At 42.6% G+C, this 17,866-nt stretch overlaps 1 protein-coding gene across 1 annotated transcript in view; it reads left to right on the top strand.

The window, feature by feature from the left end:
* The first annotated feature begins 734 nt into the window (after positions 1 to 734).
* pard6gb (par-6 family cell polarity regulator gamma b) overlaps positions 735 to 17,866 on the top strand; it is a 34,207-nt gene continuing 17,075 nt past the window's right edge. Inside the window, exons 1-2 of the mRNA XM_030064410.1 lie at positions 735 to 1,053; positions 6,787 to 7,009. Coding sequence (XP_029920270.1) covers positions 982 to 1,053; positions 6,787 to 7,009 — 295 coding nt within the window. The 5' untranslated portion in view covers positions 735 to 981. The remainder of the gene's footprint in view (positions 1,054 to 6,786; positions 7,010 to 17,866) is intronic.

The following is a 17,866-nucleotide window of genomic DNA, read 5'->3' as shown; positions in this document are numbered from 1 at the left end:
AGAAAGTGATCACCAGGACCGGGAAAGGGTAACCCCCATTTCATACGTCAGTTTAAGTCCTGGGGGAATATTAAATTAGTCTGACAGCTCAAGTGAACCCTCTGAAACAACTGTATAGACTTAAGAAGAGAAGAATGCAGTTTGATCGTTCATCATTTTTTTTGTATAATCATGAAGCTGGAGCAAATTGAATATATATATATTTTTATAATAAGTTAAAAATAGATAGACCAGGGAAGAGAGCGTGTTAAAATAATAAATGAAATGCTGCTTAAATTTGTGGTACCTGACGTTGCTGAGATGTAGGCTGGTGCTGGAGAGCATGAAAACCGTGTAGACAGACAGCTGATGGTGAAAATGATGTATTTCATTTGTAGTCTTACATGATTTCGATGTTCGAAATAAATAATTCGTGATGTGATGCATGGTTTTTCTCTCTTGAAAATTTTTAGTCGTGCATTTGTTTTTAATAAACCATTTTAAACATAAATCACACGACTTATGTGGATTTTATTTTTTGCATCATGCCAACGCAATACCATAAACTTATCTTCTGACGCAGGAGCACAGCAACCATATGTTAATAATTTTGTTATGTCTGCTTTATCATTATTTTGAACGAAGACCATTAATTGACTAGATTTTCCGAGCTTAAGTGGAGCATTTGAAGGCAGCCTCAGATCCCATTTTTAGGAAGGCTGATGTCATTTCAAAACTTAACTCACTCCCCCAAGTCAAGGCGGCGGGTTGCTCGCCTCTTATTCTCCCGTCAAGTTGTCGCAAATGCATTACGGAGCACACTGAAACTCGAGGAGGTGAAATCGCTCAAGGATACAACAAAGTTTGCTGTCCCAACCGAAGTACAGGAATTTTACACCAGAGACTGGACCAAAGCCCACCTTTCTCAGGGCAGACGCAGCTGAACTTTTTTTTTTCTTTCTTTCTTTTTTTTTTTTTTTTTTTTACTGCAACCACAAAAAAATGAATCGGAGCTTTAGTAAGTCGCAACCTTTGCGATATGCGGATTGTAACGCGGTGGAAGTGAAAAGCAAGGTGAGTATCGAGCGGCTGGAGTTTGTAGATGTGGGAAGCGAGAGGAAGAGTTCACATGGTCGTCCCGTAAAGGGGCTGCAGGCTTGTTGGTCGGACAAACTCGCTGAGGACAGAGTAAAGCCAACTGCAGAGATTTTTTTCCGCTTGTTTCCACCAGAAAAGCCTCTCTAATTCATAAAACAGGAGTTTGTTAATAGTTGTGCAGCGGATTCTGTATGTTTCTGTAATTCGAGGCGATTTTTCCTCACTTTTGATTTGTGATGACTCGGAAGAGGGGGGCTTCTTCCCTCGCTGTCACAAAGCTCTTGAGAAAACTGCTTTGACATTGTTTTGGAATAGCCCGGCCTCTTTTAGATGCCCATTTCCCTTCAAATTAAAAAGCCTCCCTTTCCACAGATCCTAAATAGAAAGCCAGGCCAGTTATCGGCGGGATCTGGGATGTTTTTGCAACATTGTTTGCAGTGTCAGTGCGGGTATTTTTGCAACATTGTCTCCACTTAATTGTTTTGCGTCGGCTGCGCACTTTGTGAGAGCGTGACAGTATAATAGCAGCGTAAATCAAGTCAGCCAACAAGTAAATCATCAGTCATGGAGCAGTTTTAGGCTTACGTAATGTAGATCTCTAATTTGCTGTCTTTGTTTCTGCACAGAGCATGCACTCAGTCTGGCTCAGGGGTTCCCAAACATTTCCATGTTAAATGCCTCTAAATACATCCACATTGGTCATTATCATTACAGTTATTGTTTGAAGGGATTTTTGTCTTTGTACGTGGTTTTACCCAGAATAGACATTTGTTTATAATGGAAGAGTGAAAACTGTAACCAAAACACACTCCTCTGTCATAATCTATCTTAAGCCATAGTGAAGATAACTATTCTTCATGTTGCTGGACACTACTATAGGAAAATATTCATCACTTTTTTTTTTTTTTTTAGATTGGATTACACTAAAGGCGATGACAAGGCCAAAGTGGTCACATAAAATCAGGCATGCACACAAACACAGATGTCTCTCCAGGTATATGAAGAATCACTTTTATCTGCTATGGATGCCTAAGTCACACTTGGCTCACCAAATTGAGAAGGGCAAGTGTTAGTGTTGCAAGAGGTGACTCACTCAGTCCAACACAGGGGCCTTTTAATTTTAGTTTTGGCCGCCTGGTTTCGGGGTTGGTGGGGTGAAATGGGGGTGTGACCTGAAAATGCTGCGAGGAGATTAACAGATATGCTGCTGGTGATGGTGGGAGGGTAGATAAAAGGCGGAGGAGGGGGGCACATGATGATATGAATGGGTGCCGTGCCCATGTGAAACCTGTGTGCTTGTTTCTCAGGGGGCTCTGGAGCAATGAACTCCACTCTGATTTGTAGCCTGGAAGAGGCTGGTGTGTTGCTGATGATGACCCACTGGTGACACAGATCACAGTTTGGTTGTAGATCTGTTTCCCACATATGGGGCCTGGCTGATGGGTGATACATCAATATTATAAATACTCTCATATCTCATCATATAAGACCAGATAGCGTCTGGGATTTTGGATGTTGTAATGTCTTGATATGACATGAGTGTTGTCTTTTCCTGGTTTTAAAGGCTGCATTACAGTAAATGGATGCAATTTTCTGAACTTATTAGACTGTAGCTGTTTTGTTGTTTGTTGCCACATTACTAATGACTGTTTATCAAAAATCTTGTGTGTAAACATCTTATGTATGCACCAGTAGTCATTATTGACATCACAATATTGATATCAGAATGGGGTCAAAGATGTTGGGATATTTGGTTTTGTCCAAGTCTCGTAGCCCTATAACTTGTGCAAGGAACAAGCCTGTACTTAGTCTTGTCTGCCTTCACAAGTAGTATCCGTCCACAGAATGATAAAACACCAAATGATGTGGTTAATGTTTTTTTAACCATTACCTGGTTCAGGTTTATTCCGTGGAGAAAGGAGTGCACAATGACAGGCATTGTTTGTGGGTGGGACTCATAAATCGGGAATTGCATGATTAGGATGGGCAGGGCAAATGCCGTCATCTCATTACAGATTATTGTCAATGGTGCTGACTCACCATCACAGGTACATCGTCAAACATTTTCCCTTTAAGATGAGATAATGACTCATCGCTCTATTTATGTCCCTTTAACTGTTTCGTCATTTTTGTTCTACAGTACGCTGGTTTGTTATACAGATGAGAAGTTTGGGTGAATATTTTCATGTATGTAAATAGCATTTCTGAGTGGTTTGGCCAAGCCAAGCCAAGAGAGAAAGAGCAGAAATGACTGGCATGGATCAAGACATGCCAGGAATGTTGTTTGCTCTGTCCCATTTGGTTCGGTTTCACCTTACTAAGCCACAGTGGTGGTTGAATGCATTTGGAGCGCTTAAAAAAAAATGAGAAGCATTTCCCTTATCTTTCCAAGCAAATGACACGTCCATGCTTCACTCCCCATAAAGCCACAATGGTGGAGTTTTCTGAATACACTGATTTGAGTTACATGTGATCCGCAGCAGGCTAAAAAAAAATGCCACAAATAACAGCAGCTCGCTTGGACCATCACATATTTTTTGGAAGAGTTGGACTTTGTGATGGAAAACAATCCGACATTTTCAGATCCCACTGTAAGCTATAATTTTACTTCCAGTTGTTACAGTGGGACTGAAACCCATTCAGGGTTCAAACATGAAACATTACATGAGAAATGAAAATGAGACATGAAAATGCTGTTTAGTTCAATTTGAAACTGGGTGCACTTGAAGTGGCTTTTATTTATTTTGTCATTGCTGAGGAGTGGCTGTCAGCTTAAAACCTAATTCTGGTCATTTCATTTGGGTTCTTTCTCTTAATTCTCTGAAAATTATTAATTTCATTACAGGGGTTCTTAGGTCTTGCTTGCCTTTGTGTCTGAGCAGCTTTCCAATAAGACTCTTATAGTCTACAACCCTCAAACCTCAAAGTTTGTATAAATGTCTCAACCACAAAGAAAATCATTTTGAAACGATTTTTTAATAAAAAAAAAAAAAAAGTATTGAACAAAAGTTAAAATTAAGCAGTAGGAATCAGTAGAATCTCAGGCTGTTGGTGCATGCTTTCTGGATAGTTGAGTGTGGTGTTATTATTTGCCTAGTTGCCCTGTGTGCTGTCCCTGCTTCGCGTTTGGTTTTCTCAGGAGAAACTGTTCCAGTGACAAGCTTATCTGGGATAACGCTGGAGGTGTCTGGCTGTCTGTCCTGGAGCCTCGGCCAGGAGCTGGTTTCTCTCACTTAAAGCTCTTATCACAGATAGAGACTGGATGGGGATGAGGGAGGTTGGCTGGGAGTTTTTTTTTTTTTTTTTTTTCCACTCCCACTAGTCCTAATATGTTTTTTCCAGATTTTGTTATTCTGCTGCAGCTTTTACTGAATCACTTTACAGATCTTATAGCATATTTATGTCTTACACAATGCAACGTTTTTGTTTTAATAACTTTGTGATACCAGGTGAGCTGCAGACAAACACACAAGCGGCACAAAAGTGGGACAGAGGCAGTGCTCTCTAAAGACACAAGCTCATTTAGCCTCTGTTTTATTCAATGTGCCAGAGATAAGTAGATCCAGCCTCGTCTCCAGACTTGTTTGAACCTGTTGACATCACTTTGTCCTGATAGGCCAGGAGGAGCGATGATGTCACATCTCATGTGATGTATTCTTAGGTTTGGGTTTAAAATTTAGATCCATGATTAATCACGCCATGTTGAGACTTGCTTGTACCCATGGGCCGACTTCTGCTTTGAAAACAGATTGTTCTGAGTGTTCAGGAAGCACGGCGGTGAGAAAGCACTCTGTCAACAATCCTCACCAAGCCTTATCATTGAAATGATATGCAGAAGTAAATTCATTATCTGACATGTCATCAAACGATACATGTTGAAATCTTTCAGTGTTCAAACTCAGTTTCATTTTCAAATGTCAAACGCTGACAACACCTATTGAATAGCACACCGACAAACCTGTTTGTCAACTTCTGTAAGTGCCTTCTTTTATAGCTTTAGCTGTGGCTATAGCTCTTTTTTTTTTTAATCAGCACGGATCCAATTTAGGTCTTATTTTCATTTTTTTTGATATCAGGGTGTTCAAGTTATATCTTATTTTCTAAATGCAGGTTCACTGCTGTTCATTTTATTCACCTTCATTGTGTGTGCACATGTGAAAGTGTGTGTGCAGAGGCTATAATGGATCTTACATAGTGCACACCAGCCTGGCAACACCCTCGCCTAGTGACATGCCTCCTCTTCTCTTAAAATCATATGTGTCATCTTCTAATTACAAAGCAGAGCTGGCTAATATATTGGGTAAATTCTTTTCCTCTCTTCAACTATCCTGTCAGCTATTTTCCTCTCCTCCGCTCCTCTGTTCCTCTCTTCTCCTCTTCTGTCACCTCCTCTTTCCTCCCCTCTGAGCTGATAATTACAGTAGCAACCAGCACCACAGTCTACAAACTACCACTGTGATTTTTAACACCAGCGCTATTGTAATTGACTGGTGTTGTGGTTTATAGAGCCGTGGTTTGTGTTTCTTTCTTTCTTTCTTCCTCCCTCACGTCTCTCCTTGCTCTTGTGTGTGAGTCACATGATGACCCCATTGTGACCCTCAGCTGTGCTCTCATTGGTGGTCCGGTGACCTAGCCGGGCAAGCTGGAGAGCAGTTGCTCAAGTATGCGCTCTTGTGTGTGTAAACCGGTGGGTGGGTGGGAGGTGGGGCTGCCTGTTGTTGTCATTTCTCAATCCTGAGACGGATTTCTCCTCTACTGTACCTGTTTTGTTCTATTGTTTGCTCCCGGTGTTCCTCCTCCTTCTCTCTTCCTACTCCTTGGTCAGAAACTGAAATTTGTTTCTGCAGTTGTGCAATACTGGCACAAAGCTGAAAGTCTCTCGTACCCACAGAAAAACTCTGACTTTGATATATTCATTGTTACAAAGTATGGGATCATGATGATCAGCTATGGTGCCAGTGGTTTTCTGTAAAGGTCAAAACCTTCCTAGGATTTTGGCTCAATATTTTTTTATGATGCACTTTGTGAGACGGCAGTATGTAGATTCGTGGGAGATGGTGTCTACTACAGCCGAGCTAAAACTGGTTTTGCAAAAGACTGCAGGTGATTTAGTTTGGCTGTTGCTTGGAGACATCTTCCCCTTGGTGCCTCTTACAAGAAATTCTGCATGTATCAAAGTGAAAGGCTCAGTGGATCGCAAACAAAGTAGAATTTGACCAATATTGTTTTAACTGAACCTGTATTTTGTGTTGACATTCGACATCTTGAAACTTGAACACTACTGTGCAAAAACGAAACAAAACTATTTCTACTATGAGTAAATGTATTAAAATTAAACGTTTGATTAAACAAAAATGAGCAAAGAGAATACTGCAGATGCAAAATAAAACGGATGAGAGAGAGAGAGTGAAACAACCTTAAAAATCTTTTGTTAAAACGAGCCTGAGACTAGATGTTGCTGTTGGAAAGAGACGACACCAGTGTATGACATTCAAACAAAGGCAGATATCCTGGTATTTTCGTAAACAGATAAATCAATCAAATCTTAACACAAAGTACGAGCACAACATTCCTCCCTGTTGATTCTGCGTCTGCCCGTCGGCCAGTTTAGATAAATGCATGAGGTCACACATGCTGGTTTCCTCTTCCTGTTTGGTTGTCGTAGCGACTGCCTCTCTAATGTCCTCCCTCTCTCGTCTTCTTCTCCAGTATGGGGCAGAGTTCCGCCGGTTCTCGGTGAACCGGGAGAAGCCCGGCAAGTTCGAGGAGTTCTACAAGCTCATCATGCACATTCACCGCATCGCCAACATGGAGGTGATGATCGGCTACGCTGACGTGCACGGCGACCTGCTGCCCATCAACAACGACGACAACTTCTGCAAGGCGGTCTCCACAGCACACCCGCTGCTCAGGATCTTCATACAGAGACAAGGTAAGCCGTGTGGCCTCCTTTGGGCGTCTCTTACATTTATTGCACAGCGGGATTTAGTCAGCAGTTTGGTTTTTAGCAAACATCAGTATCACAAAAATTCCCATTAAAGATGCACTTGGCGAAACTGAGGGCTGATTAAAGTGAGGACTGTTTAGGCCCCAGCCAACAAGAGAGGTGGAGTAAGCACATATATTATCAGTGAGTCAGGCTGAGGGTAACATTTTGTGCTTACTCCACGTTTTTGTCAGTTGATTCTAAACAGTCCTTGCTTAAATCAACCCTTGGCAAATCTGCAAATTGCATCTTTAAGTTATACTCTGCCAGATTAGTTTACGGTGGTCGTGGATGTATGGATATTAAGCTGTGTCTTACGACTAATAAACCTGGGAAATCTTCAACTGAGGGTAGATTTTGCTTTCCAGTTAACTGTGTCTTGGATGCCAATTATTGTGCGAACTCTAATCAAAACAAGTTTCCCACAGAATATTTCCTCATCCAATTATGGCTCTCTTCCCGCTAAGGGAACGCTAGGCCACTTTGTTTACCTCATGCAAAGGCTCTGTGTGGGTGTGTGTGTGTGTGTTTTGTGTTTCCTGCCGTCTTATTGGCTGGATCTGGCTCAGCCTGTGTCCGTCTGCCTGGCTAAGTCCTGTGTCTTATCCAAAGGAAGGGCTTGTAGGCAGACGAGCACACATACACACACAGGCCGGTGCCGCGGCAGCCCCATAGAAATCAGGTCATTGAGCAAAGCCTGCATCCCGGCATACCAGACATTACTGAGAGACAAAAGATCTGCATGAAAAGAGAGACTCTTTACTGAGCTCCCTCTGTGTGTGTGTGTGTGCATGAGTGTGTGTGTGCTCAAAGACAACACGGAGCCCTGAATGGGAACCAGTCCTAGTCTCTCTCTCACACACACACACACTCTCTCTCTCTCATTGATCCCAGTTTTGGAGTGGGCCTTGACTGCCTGCCAGACAGCTAGCTAGTGAGCGAGCATACAAATGAATCTATTACCATTCACATCCATTCATGCTCCAATCCTTCTTGGAATGTCCCTCCCTCATTTGTGTATCGAACACTCCAGGATTTTGTTTTAATTGCGACTAGTGCACCGTCTGTTTAAAAAGTGTCGGTGCAGCTTTCTGGCGAGCCGCTCATCCAAACTACTTCACGACGCACTTCCTTTGGTCCTCGACTGCCAAGTGTGAAGCTGATCGGATAAACCGTTGAAGAAAATCGAAGGACAGACACGTATCCATACAGACAGAGATTTCCTCTCTTTTAGTTAAATGCAGCGGCTGAACTACAAAAAGCTCGCCACAAAGTGCTGAATTATCTTGTCACAGATTGCACATAGACAGCTTTTAAGGGGTTTCTGCGACTCCACCAGAATCCTCTATAATGCAAAACAGCATCTTGAGAGGTTGTACATGGGGAATGGCGTCAGCTAAATCGGAAACTTTTATCGTGAATTAACCATTCCAAAATAGTAGTATCTTTTATTTTTAAATAGTATCTTTTTTTAACTGCTAATAATCTTGGATAGTTTTATACATTTTGCCTCACTTGTGCTGAATTGTATTGGTTTGGAATAAGATGGGATAGTTGGGAAGTATTCTCTTTTACACTTTTATTGGGTACAGATGTGTTCTCAGATTTAACGTGTTGGTGTCAAGGCGGCAGGCTGCATTCACAAACACATCTAAACTTTTTTTTCACCAGTTGCACTTAAAAGTCTCATCGGCACTTTTGAAATCCTCGTACAAAAAGCAGCCATATCTTAGTCTTATTATTTTTCATAGCAGTCAGCTCGACAAAAAGTCAACTTTGTGCTTTGCAGCGTGCCAAGAAACACTGATTGCTGAAACTTGGAGAAAATTATCTTATCAAGCCTGCTGAATAAACCTTGACTAAAGACATTTTTTTAACAAGCGTTTAACATTCCCCACTCCTTCCTCTTGCCCCTGAATCACATCCATCTCTCCTCCTCCTCCTCTGCTGGTGTATCATCAGACTGTTCTGGTAAAATTAAAGCTAATATTTATACCATTTATTTTCTTGGCACGCTTGCTTCAACCCTGCACTGTTTACTTACTTTGGCTGCTTTTAATGTTGGTGATTCATAAATTTAAGTTTATTCTACCTTTTGTACGCATTCTGGAGTCAGGGCATCGGCTAAGAGGCAACTGAATAATATCGTAATTTATCTCTGAGACTCCGCAAAAGCAAGAATTATCCTCTACATTGTATGAATCCAGAAGGGGCGAATATCACACACAAGCAACTTGTGACCTTTATCACGTCCTCTTTCTCCCTCGTTCCCATTTCCTGCCACTCTCCACTTTACAGAAATGCCATAAAGGGATTGAACCGATGATTAAGGGCAGCTCTGGTTGGCCATAGGAAGGGCCAATTCTTGTGCTGTTGTGGTAGCTGCGGCATAAACAGAGCGCTGACATGGTGATGTGGCCCACGGGAATGTGCGCTGTTGTGACTCCCAATGCTTCGCCGCTCTGAGCACCCTAAGCCTCACTGGAGTCTATTGTTAGTGGCCAGACAAAGAGGTGTGTGTATGACTGTGTGTGCACCTCATGTCTCAGAGGAGCAGCCTCGATTGTACCCCCTAACGCACACGCATATCCGTGTGATGAGCGGGCACGGCTATGACTGTGCCAGGCAGTGCCAGCTTACCAGTGCAGGTCGTCAGTGAGTGAGCTCTTGGTGTCACCATGTATCTTCTCCTCCTTCCCAGTCAGACCACCCTAGATGAGGTGATGGGCTTCACACACACGCACGCACACAATCACACACACACAAAGACATTGTGAGTCACCCCTTCGTCACAGTAGGGACATTCTAACAAAGTTAAACTGGACCGGTCTTTCACACCAGGCTTTTTGCATATGAACAAAAAGTGAGCCAACATTTATTCCCTGACAACTAACAATAGTTGTTCAGCCAACAATTTGTTTTGCACTAACAAGGCAAGAAAAAAAGGTATTTCCAAATACAAAAAAGAGTTTTCATAATGTGTGAAACCTGTATTCAGTTAATAATGTGTGACACCAGTATATAATTAAAAGTAAGTTAATAACATGAGGTGCGAAACAAAATTTCCAAATTTATGGGCGGATTGCACAGTCACTCCTTTTCAGACTTTTAGCAGTTAGTCAGAGATTCGAGTAGGTTTGCACCAGTATCACAAACTGTATGGATTTTCTCAACTGTCAACACACAGAAATCTTTATTTCTCAAATTGGTGGAAAAAAGAAGGATTTTATGTTTGTTATTTTGTCCATTGACCACAAACTAATAGTTCACGCTAACACTGTTCAGAAATGGTAATTGATCAGGTTGTTATTCGGTATTGATACTTATAGGTTTTTACTTGATATTGGTATTGGCCTTGAAAATTGTCACTGGTGCATCTCTAGATTAAACACAAAGACAAACGGAAAACAGAGACGTGTGTGTGTGTGTGTGTGTGTGTGTGTCCACCTGGATCCCTGAGGCATCCAGCTGTAGGTGGACAGAGTCAGGCTCTGCTGTGCTGTGCCGGGCCGGTTGACTAACTCCTCCTCTGATCTCTGGCTTGTTCCTCACTCAGATGGACCCGCCCACCCACGAACTCTGGGTTCAGACGTCCTTGTGTTTCATTTGACTGTGTGTGTGTGTGTGTGTCTTTGTAACAGTAACAGCTATTGTTGTATATGTGTCTGCCTGACACTCCCTCGGGGCTCACATTGCCATTGTTGGTAAGATCAGTTGAGCGCGTGCAGCAGTCGTGTGGTGATACGGCAGGTAACAGCAGTAATCCTTGCTGCTGTTACCTGTTACTCCCTCTGGGGAATGATGACAGCTTGTTTAATGATGACTTTAATGATTAAGGTTGAACTATGACAAAAAGGTAGCTAGATAATCCATTGTAATATGCATGAAGACTTTACTGTGTGTAACTTCAGTTTCTTCATTCTTTCTTTTCATTTGTTGCTTTGCACATGTGAATCACTAGTGAGCAATGGCAGATTTTTGTCATTGCTTATCATTTCAAAAACAAAAGAAGATCTTGAAAGATTAGTGGGCTATTTTGTAAGTAAATAACAGGTTTTACCTGGCAAGCCGTGCCAGTAATCAGTAGGTGCCATTTCAGTTTGGATATATTTCACTTTGGCAATGGTACTCCTCATTGTAGTGCAAATGGGTAATAAATTCTGTTCAAGGACAAGAAAATGCCACATACCTGGTGTGGAATTTCCTATTTGGCCAACAATAGATGGTGGGCTGTGGTACAAATTTCTTAGTTTCCTTACATAATTGCTTAATTCCGCAGACAGACAAGCCATGTCTGTTTACAAAATAATGACTATTTTGAGAAACCTTACCTTGGATCACTGAGACGTGCACGCCTGTTTAAACATGCCTGAGGAACATAAATCATTCTTTTGTTTACTGAGTAACTGCTAGATGGCAGTTCATTATTGAAGATGGCCATGTATACATTTATGTGTAGGATTTTGGTATCAGTGTTTGTGTGTGCAGCCTACGCCTGGATTTTGAAAGGATGTTTTTTAGCAGATCAGAAAATGAGATAGAAGAAAGAGCCGTTGCTGAAGGAGAGCTGGTGAACCAGGCTTGTGTATGGAAGCGGCCTCTTAGACTCCTTGTCTGGTCAAGTGTGTAGGTGTATGATTGTACTAGTTCACTCATGTGTAGTCAGCTGGTGATTGATGTTAGGTTGGGGTCAGGGAAACACACACACAGAATTCACCACTTAAAATGGCTTTGTGTGTGTGTGGACAGACAAAGGAAAACGATTGCAAAACATTGATCCAGACCCAGCATTTAAAATGTGTGGCTCTTGAATTGATCCTGCCCCTGCCACATTGTGCTAAGAGGCAACTTCATCCCGGCGGCTGAACGTGCAGTGCTTATGAGTTTGATATCTGGGTAGACTGCGTGCTAGACTGGTGTGTTTATCTGACAGGAGTACTAACTGTCCATTCATATTCTTCCTCACATGCAAAAACATGCAAAGTCGGCTACAGATAACCCTGCCTGCGTGGTTTACTTTCAGGCAGACACCGCTGACGGGGCTGTCGTGAGAGGAAACTAGTCACTGAGCTGGTGGAGTCCAAATTCACAAGCCTCTCTCACTGTTTTTAAGACAAGATGAAATTTAAATGATACCCGCGGGGAAAGTGGGTCACAGCGGCAGCAAAGCATCAGATTAGAATGAGTATTTATCTTATTTATTCTGGTAAATCTGATTTTAGAGTAGGATCAGACATCTGAATGAAGGCTGGTACAGAAGGCAAACTTAGTTAAAAACAGTTAAAATAGAGGTGGCCACTCAGTTCACACCCTGATAGCTGCTAGTTATTCAGGTGATAGTTTTTTGCCTGTGCGCAGTTGAGCAGAGGTAAAGCTGGAGTTCAAGTAAGGTTATGTACTGAATTTAATTTTAGTGTTACCTTAATTACACTAATGGACTACACCTCATGTCTTCAGCCAAGAAAAACACACTCCTGTTTTTGCAAGCTAAGTTTTTTGTGGAAAATAGCTGTTTTTGTAGACAGTGCCAGTGACCAGCGTGCAGACTAAACTTTCAGCAAACTGGAAGAGACCCCTCTTTCACAAAGTACTGAGACTTTAAACAAATACAGCAGAGGAGGTAGGCCAAGGTCGTGCCTGTGCGGCTCCATATCTAGCATGCTGGGTGCTTGGGTTCACAGCCGTGGTAACCCGGCTGCTATCCACACCTGTGAAAACTGGAAGACCAGATAGTCACATCAGCCAAACCAAAAGAGGGATGTGGCGCCCCAGTGCAAATAGAAGCCCCAATCTAATGGCAAGCATGCCGGCTCAAGCTGACCCGAAAGTGCAGACGTCCAAACCGGTGCAGTTACTCAAGAATTTGGACCACACAGTCGCTTGGAGATCAAAGAAACGTTGCCAGCAAGCAAACTGTTGGCATCACTGTATTTCTACGGGTGCTCTCAAAGAATTTAACACGTCTCTGCAAGTTGGAGACTTTATCGTCTAGGGCTGTCTTGCTCTTTCTCCCGCTGTTAAACTCTGGAAAAAAATAAATCTGTTGTTAAAAGAACAAAGCACGAGAGAGGTGCCATTATACTCGTGCTTCGTAAGTGCTAAGGGAATATAGCCCTCTGGAAAAATGATGTGTGCAGCAAGATGGAATTATTTCAGTGGAACGTTCATTAGCTGTAGTGGTCTATTTGTCATCACTTGAAGAAAATACTGTTATTTGGAAAGCGATGACATCCTGGCGAAGCTGTTCATTTGCACTGGTGTAAAAAAAAAAAATAATAATAAATAAATAAATAATCTTTGTAAATGCCTTTTAGGCCGTTTGATGCTGAAAGTGTTCCAGAAAAATTGGAAAAAAAAAATTAGAAATTCTAATTTGAACTAATGCATAGTTATCTATCCAATCTTTTCTTTAAACAAAATCCCCCAGGTGTGTCCACTGTGTGTTTAAATTGGGATTAGCAAAAAGCTTGACCTTATTCTGGCCTGGCCTGACCTCCTCTGGCCATAAAATCACACTGAGGCTGTGATTGCCCATCAGCCACCTGGCTCCAGATGTCTCCACTCACTGCTCCTTTGGGTGTTTTCTGTGGTCTTGTGTGGAATTTGCTTCTTAAAGGTGCAGTCTGTGTCTTTTACAGTAAGTTCTCCCTCTGACAAACCAGTGAAGCATCTGTGTTTAAGAGGTGTCTCATTCTCACCTTTCCTTCGAAGGGCTGTGACTCACCATTTCATCCAAACTATTCTTTTTCCGTCTATTGTGTTTACACTAGTGCACACAATTCCACTAGGTAACCATATTGCAGATTGATCCCTCATTGTCTAGCACTTGTGTAGGTCTAATGTATACAGTAAATGCCCTTTTAAAATTGTACAATGCAGCTGTTATGCCTCTCAGATCCACACACTGAGTTTTTATGTCGTAGCAGCTGACAGCAGGAATCCTGTCAGCACATCTGGCCCCTCTCACATCATGGCCAAAGGGCTTCTGAGAACACGTGTATGTGTGTGTGTGTGTGTGTGTGTGTATGTATGTGTGTATGTGTGTATGTGCATGTGTGAGAGACTGTGCGCGTGTGCGTACCTTTGTGTATTGACATACTCGTCTGTGTAACCTTGTTTTCTGTTCTTTTGCTCTCACTAGCTGGGGATGAAACTGTGTCTGTGTGACAGATGTGTCAACAACATGCCCGTGCTCAGTGCTGGTTTGTAGCTGTAGTTTCCAGCTTTGAGCTCGGAGCATTTGATCTGTGCAGACGAGACAGAAAAAGCCAGTGCAGTAATTAGCCATGGCTCTTTATCCCACAGCCAGACCACAGAAATCTGATTTAACCTTCTGGTACTAGATTAGATTAGGTCTCTTGATTAGTATGGATAAAGCAATATTTATCCATGCCACTGTACAAGCTTTTTAAGTTTTGTTTTTTTTTTTCTCTCTGCACCTTTGCTCCTTTGCCTTTTGGAAGCTCTTCAGCAGATTATACGGCTCACGTGCCAGGCAAACAATCAAATAACACGACAGAAAGAGGGCTTACCTCATACCAGCAAGCTATTTTTGGCCATATATAGACACTGACAGTGTGTTAGACTTGCCTTATTGTGCATTCGTGACTGTGGTCCCTTTGCACAACATCAGAGCCTGTGAGAGTTTGAGTGGCGTCTATTATGCTCGGGCTTCCAGTATCCCTGGTCTTTGTGCTTGATATCAGAGAGGGGCCTCGGGCTCTGCCATGATGGAGCTGGTGGAGTGAAAGCGATCGTTATGAAACGGCATGCCCCCACATTGCCTGCTGTTCCTCGGAGGCAAAGAAAAGCAGCTGTCCGTTAATGCACGTCTCTTTTTCTCTCAATCTCTCTTTTCCTTTCTCATGTTTTTTTTTCCTTCCGCTGTATGACCACTCTATGCTTGTTTTCCCTTTGCCTGGACGATGGAGAAAGTGCGCAACTTCACCTCGAAGACTTTTCAGGGCAAAAGAAGCAGTGTGACTTGTCCGTCGGCTCGTTTTGGTCTGTGCTCAGGAATGCTGTTTCAGGTAGCAACTCAAACCAAACCCAATTCTTTTCACATTAGAGTTTATGCATGACTCAACTGTCAAGGGCAAAGAGGGGGAAACCACTGCAGACAGTGGGGAGTCAGGCTGACAGAGAGAACGACCGGCAAGAGGAAGCAGGGAGGGAGGGCTGGCCAGGTTGAGTCCACCTCCGCTCTGTGGTCTGGCTGCCGTCGCCTTGTTATTTCTCTCTCGTAACAATCTGAGTCAACAGAAATCAGAGGTATATTCTGAAGAAGAGGGGAAGCCCATGCAAGCAGGGTTGTTACAAGCCATAACAAATATCGTATATGAACAGACAATAAAAGTTTTTCATTTGAGCTTTTGTGTAAGCTTTGGACCTCAGTTGCTTTTCACACGGACGCCATTACTTTGAGGTTGCATCTGGATCACATCCAGCAGGCGGAAACATGGGGAAGTGCCTCATTCCTGGCCAAGAGTTGAAGACCTTGTCAATTTCTGAAAGTTTTCCCATTCTGTTATTTGTTTTTTTCTCTTTCCAATGATTTGTGTGTACGGCTGTCTCTAGCACATCCCTGTGCCATCCCAAATAAATCCAAGCCTCTAACTGGACGACTCCCTGCATTGTAAAACATTTAGGTAGGGTGTGTGTGGGCTTCCTAATAAAAACTGTGTGTGGCCATTTCGCCCTGTGTCTCCAACACAATGCCAGCCATAGTTAAAGTGTGATGGAGATGCCTGGTGCCTGCCAGCAGCGGGACACAGGAGCTGTATCCATGTCTGATGGGAACTGCTGCTCTTTGTAACTTGACTGCAAAGACTCTGCGACCAGCTTGGACGGGGCTGTAAATCATGTCAGCTGGCACTATGGGAGCAAGCATGTGCATGAGTGCACACAAACACAAACTCACACCCCGACTAAACAAGCAGGCAGATAGACACACACACACAAAGACACTGAGTCACCGCTCTGACAAAGTGGGGACGTTCTGACTAACTTTCACTGCATATGAGCCAAATAATATAAAATGCACAACAGCGCCAACACTTAACAGGTCCTCTCCCCCGACAGCCAACAGTAGTTCAGCGAACAGATTGTTTGCATCCTTGTCACACACACATATACACACACGCATATTCTACAGTTGGACTGCATCCACTTTGTGTTCTGCTTTGTGTTCCCCGCTGTTTGTAGCAGTAAGAATTTGTAAAATGTCATTTAGAAAGTTTGCAGAGGATGCACAAATGTTTATCCATAGTTCCTGACCGCCTTGATGCACCACGCATCGCAGCCTCCCTCGCACACATTTGTCCTCAAACTGGGGCAGGGGAGGTTCTGTGTTTTAATTAAACTTGTAAGGTCTGTTGTGTTTGGCAAACTTATATTGGTGTTTGTGTTTCCTAAGTCCCTGCTTCATTTTGGTTTACGACCTCACTTTGAACTGCGTCTCTGCTCCCCCACAATGAAGTTTCCAGACAATGTGGGACAGGAGTGTCTGCGGCAGGGAGCTTTTTAACCTGAGACACTCGTGCCACGTGTTCAATCTGTTATTCACTTTATTCACAGCTTTCTTATTTTAGACAGTAAAGAAATAGATGAAGGTGGATATGCAAATAGGCCCACTGAGATTATTTCACTTACACCCATTGATTCTCATGACCATAATAGGTTTTAATAATCCTGGGATCTAGCCAAATCCTTATGGCAATTTGTAATTATTGTCATCATTGCATGGCGTTGAATAGGAAATTGGTGTAAAGTTTTCTCCAACATTTGAAATGCAATCATTTCAAGTCTGATTCTCAAAAGGCAGCAGCTCAAATGCGACTGGCCTTCCTCCACATCTAAATAAGCACAGACGCAGACCCTGCAAATTGTATGCTGCATGTGATGAATATAGCCAGTCCTCCAGGAACAAACAAACAACTTCCTCAGCCACTGCCACCACGGCCACTCCTCAGCAGCATGAACCTTCAAAGAGAGAGAACAAGCTTGAAACACTCCAGTTCCTGCCGCTCTCGTTTCTTTGTCCTGGTTTATAGCTTGGAAGTGAGATGAGACCTGTAATGTGTGTGTCTGGGAGTTTATTGACCCCATGAATGTAGTTTTTCTTGACTTTTTATATATCTATATATGTGTGTGTGTGTGTGTGTGTGTGTGTGTTTGTTTACATGTGTGAGGAATCAGGAGGGCTTTTTTTAGGTCTCTCTTGTAACACCAGGCAGTGTTTTGTGGGAGCTGGTCCTGACCCAGTCCAGTGTGGTTTGGAGTCTCCCCTTGCCAGCTCTGGGTGGGACCGATGTGAAGAGCACATAGTGGCTCACAGAGAAGGAAGTGCATAGTGCTGGGTGATAAAACAACATTGAAAACAGCGCTAATAATGATACTGATTACATTTTCGGTGATTTCTCAATTAAGCCAGCATGATAACATTCAATAATTTGATTGAACTTATTTACAGAATGCTTTAAAGCAACACAGCTATGGTAAAGCAGCACTGTTACTACAGGATAATTCTGTTTATTTTCAACCTGGCTTTTATTTTCCTAGGTTTTGATGTCACTGTGATTTATTGTCTTCAAAATATCCAAATCTCTTACTTCACAGAAGAGCTTGGAGTAGCTTCAGATAGCTGGGAGAAATTCTGTCCAGTGGGAACACGTACACACACACACACACACACACACACACACACACACACACACACACAGACGCACACACAAACATTCACAGAAAAAATTCAAGTTGAATCCAAAAAGCAATTAAAACATGTCCTTTCAACACAATAATGTG

This window comes from Myripristis murdjan, chromosome 11 (assembly GCF_902150065.1).
Source record: "Myripristis murdjan chromosome 11, fMyrMur1.1, whole genome shotgun sequence".
NCBI lineage: Eukaryota > Metazoa > Chordata > Actinopteri > Holocentriformes > Holocentridae > Myripristis > Myripristis murdjan.
The sequence above is the reverse complement of the archived record's forward strand: the minus strand, read 5'-3'. Positions and strand labels throughout refer to the sequence as shown.